Raw genomic sequence first — 9,057 nt, forward strand, 5'->3', positions numbered from 1 at the left:
ACAAATGATTTGTCATGATTAATGACAACTGCTTTTACAAAGCGAACTCAAACGCACAAATATTTCTGCTGACCCCACCTTGAATGACAAAAATAATATTTTAGAAGTTTTCAATCCAGATTTAGCTGAGCATGACATCATATTGTTACGGCTGTGGAAATTCGCAATACACCATAAAGGGTCCATAGATCAGTTATGAGGATAAGTATATGTGTAGTTAGATTTCCCCACCGTTGTTTAGAGGGAATTTCCGTGTTCACAGGGCTGTGATCCTTTGAGTTAGCCGTTTTTCTTTTCTCTATCATTATTTTGGACCAATCATCACCCAACAACCAAATCGCCACCACCAACATCATTCCCAAACAACTACAACTCAAACACCACCACCTTCGCCTCTTTACCTCCACAACTCCACCCCGCAAACATCGCTTCACCGCCATTCTCAAACGACACCCGCCAGCAACCAAATCGCCACCATCAACACCCTTCCCAAACCAGCACAGCAAACTCTCACCACCTTCGCCTTTCTACCGAACGTCGTGCCATGGGTTGTGAATGGGTTCCTTTCGCCTCGAAAATCGGATCAGGAATTATTCACGCCCACTTTTCACCTATCCAATGGCTGAGCATCAGGTGGTGTAGCCCCGCCTCCAAACCCGCTGTGAGCCACAAATTTGCATATGCACTCCTCCCCCGGCCTATATAAGCGCGAGCACAACGCAGGTCGCGGCAGTCAAGTCGGGTCGGGAGCGTCGGTAGTCAAGTCGGGTCTGGAGAGTGGCAGTCTGGAGTCGGCAGTCAAGTCGGGTCTGGGCAGTGTCGGCAGTCTGGAGGGGTCGGAGAACCGGACGGAACTCGAAGAGGCAGACGGCGGCAGTGTCGTTGCGGCAGTGTCGGTGCGGCAGAGTCAGGAGACGGAGCTCGAAGCAAACGGGAAAGGCAGACGGGGGCCGATCGACGGAGAGAGCTCACCGGCCACACCAGGGGCACGAAGCCAGGCGCAGCTACACTGACATCGCGGCTTGCCCACCATCGCGCCACGAGGGCGCGGGTAAGACCCTTCGGTCTCGTGGACCTGGCCGCTCATCCAGGTTCCACCGCACATTTGGTCCACGAACCTGTCTGCCACCCTTGCCTTGGAGGGTGGGTTTTTCCTTTGCTTTTGTGTAAATGCATGTGGTGGTGCCGTCTTATAAGTAGAATTGTCGAAGTGTGCGTGTGAAATAAAGACTTTATTCGGTTGTAATTCTGCCTTTGCTTGCTTTCACGGTATACGTGCCTGAATTACTGTATGGCTGTAAAATACATGCTTGTCTGAGTGTGCAATAAATGTGCTTGTTGAACTGTTCCCCGTTTCGTTGCGTCCTTTCCCTTGTTTGAAAGTTCCATCTTGCATCACGGAAGGAATTGGTAGGAGGAGTGTAAGCACCCGGTAAATAATCACGTCCATCGGGGCCGGCGATAACACCGCTCGGTTATCACTGAAGCACGGAACGGACCGCTTAAGCGGTTCGTGTCCTAGCCCGGCCAGTGGCGAGGTACGATAGCCCGGTTAACTACCCGCGCAGGTACTTAAGGCCCGGTCACACCTTGACGTTTTAGCCAACGTATGCCGATTTTTAAATTTTTTTTCTAAAACGCTGGCACACGTTGAATACGTTATGGGTAAGTTTTGATAACATTGAGAGCACGCCGAAAAACACTGCCATACGCCGTTGTACGCTGGCTTTAAACGTTGTACTTTTTGGTTGTCCTCAAATTTTTTCATGCTTGAAATTTCACGACGTATGCCAGCGTATGACTCACACGTTCCGCTACGCTGGCCACAAGTTGTATGCACGGTCTGCGATCGTTGACAGACGTCAACACATGCTACTTGTAAGTTAATCATAAGTTGAGACACGCCGAGGTAATGTTTAGCGTACCCGAAACTTATTTCTAACCTATGATTAACGTGTTGTTGGCACGTTACGCGATCGTTGCCACACATCGACAGACGTTACTTTTAAGTTACTCATAGGCTGAAAGACGTCGGTATAATGGATCGTCCTTGCGTCAGCGTCCACGGCCACAGCCAGGACACTTATTTGCAGCATTCTTCAAACTTTTCTTCGGCATGACGAGGATGTTCACACTTCGATGTCTAGCTTGGCTATGATTCCAATTGTCCATCGGCAGCGTCTATTTAAAATAGTCGAGTTTGAGCGTTTTAACACGTTCAGAAGAAACGCTTCAAATTTCCAAACCCCAGCGTCAAAAAACAAAGGCGAGTGACAGCAATTTAAATCGTTCATTGTAAACAATGAAAATAGCTGAGTGGTACCGTTTAAAAGTCGTTGAGTGTAAAAAAATCCAATTGTTGAGCGCGTCTACTTTCAATAGTGGAGTTGCAGCCATTTAAATCGTTGAGTTTATCATTTAAATCGTTAAATCGTTAAACGCAAGGACGATCCATCATAACCCACACCCTCCCCCTCACACTCACCTACTACTGCCAACATGAACAAATTACTACTAATACTAATACTGATACTGATACTGATACTGTTACTGCTGACATGGACATCGACTCAAAAAGGACTCGAAAACACTGTTGGGTTCCCCTTTTATGAGCAGCATTTTTATATACCAATTCCCAAAACCGCTGGGAACACGTCTTTATATGGCAGCTGTAAGCTAGAAACACGTTCAATTTTTTTTTTTGTCGACCGGAAGACGTCATTGGAATACGTCTACATACGTCGATGTGTGTTGGGACTACGTAAAGAATTGGTTCAAAGCACGTCAAACATAAGTTAGAAATAAGTTTCACGTAAAAAAGACATTACTGCGACGTGTTTCGACTTATGAGTAGCTTATAAGTAGCCTTTGTGGACGTGTGTAAGCGTCCACATATCGTGTGTAAAACTTATCCCCATCGCATGCGGAACGTGTGTCATACGCCGAGTATGTCGTAAAATTTTGAACATGTTTAAAATTTCTTGACGTACTCTACTTACTACGACGTATGATAGCGTACTTTAGCGTTGCACTCACGTATACCAAACTTACTCATACCGTATTTGACGTGCCCCAACGTTTTAGACACATTTTTCTTAGGTCGGCATACCTAAGCTGGCAAATTTCGGCTTTCCGGTTCCGGTTTTGAGCGGCAAGAGGTCTCCTTCGGGGCTCCCTGCTGACATTCTCAAAGTTAAGTTCCGGTTGTTATTTGTCCCGTTTTAACTGTTTAATTTTCTCACCTACATGTTAATGTGTGTTCCTAGTTCGGTTTTGTTTCAAAAATCGTGCTATTTTGTGAGTATTTATGTCGACGTTCTCACCTGGTGTTTGAGGCCTAGTCCTAGGCTTGAGGCCTACCGGTTCCACTTGGTGTTCGATCGTTTTTTTTTTTTTGTTTGTTTGTTTTTTCTCCCCATTACCTTCAATTTTCATCCTCCCCACTTTCCAAACATCCCCCATTCTCCCAACTAATCTCTTTCTTATCTCAAAAAAAAAAAAAAAAAAAAAAACCCAACAACAACAACAACAACCTTCTCCCGATTCTGCTACTTCTTCTTCCTCTTAACTTCCTCCTCGTCTTCCTCGATTTCTTTTTTTTTTTTTTTACACTTCCATGACCTAATCTGTTGAACTCTCTCATACATTAATATTAACAACAAAAACGATCTTATAATGCTTCATCTTCCTCTCTCACACATGTGGTACTCTTTACTGTTTCACAATGCACGACTCTTCTGCTATTTTAACAGACTGCTCTCATTTCGACCTCTCCTTCATTCCTTGCCTAAAAAATCCAACTATTACAGCGCTTCTTCTCTCCATGCTCTGAATTCGCCTTCATTGCATCCATCAAGAATTGTGTTAAATCGCATCTCTGACCTAAAACTTTTAAAAACCACAGTTTGCCATGGATGCTCGCTTTCCATCAACCATTCTTTTTTTCCAACTTCAGTGCCAACTCGCCCCCCTCACCCCTCACTCTCACTCTCAAAGCAACCATCCCACTCTTCTCCCTCCAAGCCTCCCTCTCACCTCTTTCAAAAATTCCCCCCTCACCTTTCTCCCACCTTTCATCCCCCTCACTCTTCCTTCTCCAAGTTGCCCCCCCTCTCATCCACCAACCTTCCTCCCTCCACTGCCCTCTCACCTCCATCTCTTCACTCCACCTTCTCAAATCCTCAACTGCCATCTTCCTTGTCTCTTGTCCCCCCTCTCTCACAGCACCACAGAGCCTTTTCTCCTCCTCATTCGGCCCCCTCCCCTCGCTATTCTGCAATACCCCACACTCCTTCAGCAACCCTCTTTACCTCCCCCCCTCGTCCCTCGTCCGACCCTCCCCCGCCCCCTCCACCTCCTGCACCAAAAGCCTCCTCCCCTACCTCTTCATTAAAAGTGTGGACCTCAAATATCCGGGGCCTTCGCTCAAACCTTTCAGATCTTTCCATGCAGGTTGCCACTGACAAACCAGACATTATCTGCCTAACAGAAACTTTCCTCTCCCAAGACGTGTCTGACTCCCAAGTATCTCTCCCTGGTTACTCCCTCTTACGGTATGACAGACCTGAGCCTCGTCCTGGTGGAGGTGTTGCTCTCTTCATCAAAGACTCTATTCCTCACTCTCCCTGCACTGCTCTCACTCCCCCACACCCCCAGGAATACCTCTGGCTTCGTCTTCCCCTCCACTCCCACCTCATGTTTATATGTGTACTGTACCGTCCACCGAACAGTGATGACTCCATCTACACCTCACTCTCCGAAAACATGGACCATCTTCTATCTTCTCATCCAAACTCTCTCTTCCTCTTATGTGGCGACTTCAATTGTCATCACGCCAGTTGGCTAGGTGTGGGTACCTCTCTCACCTGCCATGGGACATCAGCAAAAGCTTTCTGTGACTCATTGGGACTGACTCAATCGGTCAACTTCCCGACCCGGATCTCAACCAATGGTACTCCATCTCTTCTGGATCTGATTTTGACAAATTTCCCTGACAATATCTGCTGCTCTTCCTTCGCTCCAATTGGTTCTTCTGACCACGTCCTTATTAAAGTGGACATCTCTCTGGCTGTTATCAGAGAACCACCTCACCGCCGTCGAGTCTGGCATTTCACTCAAGCCGACTGGCAGGGTCTCCGATCAGCCATCAAACTTACAGACTGGTCTCCTATCACTACTTTCTCAAACATCAACTCATCCTGGGAATTCTTTCAAAGAAACTTGCTCTCCCTCATGCACAGATTTATCCCCTCTCGTGTTCAGTTGTCTTACCCTTCCTCCCGCCCTTGGTTTACTGAAGCTTGTGGCGAGGCAGTTGTCCTGAAACAACTTGCCTTTGCCTCATGGAAAGCAAACCCAACTGAGGGCAATCTCAGTTCTTTCCACAAAGCTCGGAACAAGTGTGTATCTACCCTCAGGAGAGCCAGAAAACAACATCTTTCTCATCTCAAGTCTGAACTCTCTAACCTCTCTCCCTCCTCAAAATCCTGGTGGCGTTTAATCAAATCTGTTTCTGGTGTATGTTCCCCCTCCATCCCCTCCCTTACCTCAAATGGCCGCACTGCTGATTCCACACGTGATAAAGCTGAATGTCTAAACTCGGTGTTTGCAGCTAAATCTTGTGTCCCAAACCCATCACTATCTCTACCCACTTTACCCAGTCGCACCCAACTGTCCCTGGACTCTGTATCCTTTTCTCCTGACAAGGTGGAGAGCTTGCTTTCAAACCTCGAGTCAGATTCTGCAACCGGTCCAGACGGCATCAGCCCACGTGTCCTCAAAGCCTGCTCTTCTGCTCTTGCTCACCCTCTCTCTGTTCTATTCACCCTCTCATTTTCCCAAGGTCATCTGCCATCTGCTTGGAAATCTGCTAACATCACTGCCCTGCATAAAAAAGGTGCAAAAACAGATCCCTGTAACTATAGACCAATCAGCCTTCTCCCAATCATCAGCAAGGTTATGGAATCCATCATCGCTTCAGACATGAAATCCTTCCTCTTCTCCAATGGCTTGATTTCCAATCATCAATTTGGTTTCAGACCAGGTCACTCTACCCTAGATATGCTGCTACTGCTCTCCCATCAATGGATGGAGGTCCTCAATGCCAGACAGGAAATCCGAGCCGTATCCCTGGACATATCACGTGCTTTTGACACAGTCTGGCACCCTGCCCTACTCACCAAACTCTCTGCCCATGGTATTCAAGGCCATCTCCACTCATGGCTCGCAGACTTCCTCTCCTGTCGCAGTCAACGTGTGGCCCTAAATGGAGTTCTTTCATCCCCTCTTCCTGTGCAGGCTGGAGTTCCTCAAGGTAGCGTTCTGGGCCCTGTTCTTTTTCTGGTTTTCATCAATGATCTCTCGGACTCTCTGGAAAATCCTCTATTTCTCTTTGCCGATGACTCAACCCTCTTAACCGGAATTAACCTTAAAGCTCAAAACCGGAACGCTGGCAAGATCGCCAAGGTGTGACCGCGATGTTCACACTTCCATTTCTACGGCAGTTATGATTCGAATCGTTGTGCGTCAGCCTTTTAATAGGCTACGTCACGACATCGTCGGCGATGCGTGCAACACGCTATGCCTAAGTTAGACTATCGTTGAGCATCGGTTGTGTAGGCCGACAACAGGTTCAGCATTCGTTGGTATAAGTTATCTATAACACAACGAAACGTTCTGTGTCCGTTACCAATGCGTTATACATAAGACCAAGTCGCGATGAATACGTCCGAATCTTTAAAAAAAAACATCAAAAGTTCAACATAAGCCAGCGTTTTAGATACATTTTAATACGTTGCCATCGCTGGCTAAAACGTCAAGGTGTGACCGGGCCTTTAGGTAGGTCGAGTTTGGTGTACAACCCTATCCTGCGCGGGTGGCCGATTGGCACTATTGTGGCGGGGTCGAAAGACCCACCCGTGACTAGCTCCTGGCGGTAGTTCCAAGGAGGGTCACGACTGAATTGTCTGTCCCGGTGGGCGACGCGGTCGCGATTTGAGTTACGTGGCCAATCGCACGCCGGGCGGACGGAAATTCGTAACAATATACATCAAAAATATTCAAATTTACATGGATCTACTCATGTACAAGTTCAAATGCAGGGCCCTTGTGCATTGAGGTAAGCCAAGCTAAAATATAACTGGTGGCCACATGACTGATTCAGGAGAAAGTGTTTACATTTACAAGTTTTAATTATCAACTCTCAACCACCTCTCCACCCTGACACTAAACAACGTAGTCATTTTTTAACCTCACCCATGATCTCAACTCGAAATGTTCTTTTACGAGCTGCGATTATACCTTGATCGGCAGAAATGTGCATCGCCATTATATCATGGATCTCTCTGACAATGTCAATACTCACCCCCTCAGCTGTCTTCCCAGCAAAAGTGAGCATCTCCTGCAGTGCTCTGACAGACAATGACTGCTCCAAGACAAATGTACAGATGGACAGGTCAGGTGGCACATTCTGAAATGGAAGGAAAAAAAAAATCATAAAACAATATTATACTGTACTGGCAGGGTACCCATCACGGGTTAATCGACATTTCACTTCAAATGAGTGTGTATTGGTAGAAACTGGAATTCATTGTAAATATTCAATGTGCAGCTATCGCAGTTGGTGGAGCTTGTAACCTTGGCAACCTCGTCCCATTCCACAAGCGAAGATTTCCAAGCCATGCTTGTTGTACCTCTGAAGTACTGCTTGGGAGTGAGGGTGATATTATAAAAGCTTGGCTGGGAAATAAATTGAGGCAAGTTTTGGGCCTATCGCCTGATGGAAGATCAGCAAAGTTCTTTCCATGCCAACTGACCACCTACAGGAACCTATCCCTCTCCACATCACTTCTTCAGTTCCCAAGCTGCCCCTCTCTCTATACTCATCATAGCTTTGCTTTTGCAATTTCCATTCAGTATTTCTCACAGCGTTTCATTCTGGTTTCCCATTCGATGATCCATAGATCAGTAGTTTCGGTTTCACTTTTCAACATCAGTTTCACTTTGGGATATCAATTTCGATTCGTCATCGCAACTTGTGATGCGACGTGAATGGTGCATGAAAAAGGTCATCAAAAACGATTTGGGGGGGAATTATTTTCGATTTTCTAAGGGGTCTAGAGGGATCTTGAGTGGCTTAAGGGTCTAAAAAGGTCAAAAAGGGGTCTAAAGTGTTTTAAGGATCATAAAGGGGTTGAAAGTGTTTAAATGGTCAAAGGGGTCTAATGGTCTTTAATGGGTCTGAGGGCAAAAGAGTAAAAGGGGTCACAAGTGTCCAAATGGTCCGAAATTATCTGAAAATGGTCTGAAAAGTGACCAAAGGGTCGAAAAAGGTCAATATGTCTCAAAAGGGTCTAAATGCGTGTGAAGCAGTCTGAGAGGTCTTAACAGGATCTAAATGGGTAGTAAAGGGTCTAATGGGGTCTACATTCCATACAGGGTGTAAATGAATAAAGCTATAGAAAATAAATTACCTAATGTTCGTAAATAAACTATGGAGTGCAACACGGTAATAATGGGCCAAATGACCTCCTTATGACTGTTTGAAATGCCTATTTAGATGCATCGTAGTTAAAAATCTGACCGTAGAAAGTTTCATCATGAATTAACTTTGTGATCAAAGCAGTAAGGTCACAAACAAAAAAAACATTTAGGTTTCATATACATAAAGATGGACAACCTATTTTCCTGCTGCAGTCTCTTTTTCCTCCCTCTTCTTTCTCTTGTCAGGGAGGTGGCATCACTTTTTAACTCACCTGGAACAAAGTTCCGTTGTCCTCGAGAATCAGGCCTCCTTGCCTGGTATCGCCTTGGCCTTAGGGTGCCCGATAAAGAGGCTCCAGACTCCCCTGATCTCTCATTGACTTCAAGAGTCAAGTGTCAGGTGGCAGATTTCTTTGGCAATGGATGTCTTTCCACCACTTCCAGTCATCCTTTCTGGCAACTCCGCAATGAAGCCTCATAAATCCGGTAACTCTCAACGTATCAACAGAAGGGTGAAAGCAGAATTTGCCAATATGGATATCAAGGGAGCCATCAGAGAGTTGGCGTGCTGTGAGG

General features: G+C 46.1%; 1 protein-coding gene across 2 annotated transcripts in view; it reads right to left on the minus strand.

The window, feature by feature from the left end:
- LOC147022834 (ryanodine receptor 2-like) overlaps positions 1-9,057 on the minus strand; it is a 717,656-nt gene that overhangs the window by 644,762 nt on the left and 63,837 nt on the right. For both annotated transcript variants that reach the window (XM_085887705.1, XM_085887704.1), the window contains exon 5: positions 7,364-7,468. In XM_085887705.1, coding sequence (XP_085743831.1) covers positions 7,364-7,468 — 105 coding nt within the window. The remainder of the gene's footprint in view (positions 1-7,363; positions 7,469-9,057) is intronic.

Source organism: Eptatretus burgeri, chromosome 7 (genome assembly GCF_056783735.1).
Source record: "Eptatretus burgeri isolate ZD-2024b chromosome 7, Ebu_testis_v1, whole genome shotgun sequence".
Lineage (NCBI taxonomy): Eukaryota > Metazoa > Chordata > Myxini > Myxiniformes > Myxinidae > Eptatretus > Eptatretus burgeri.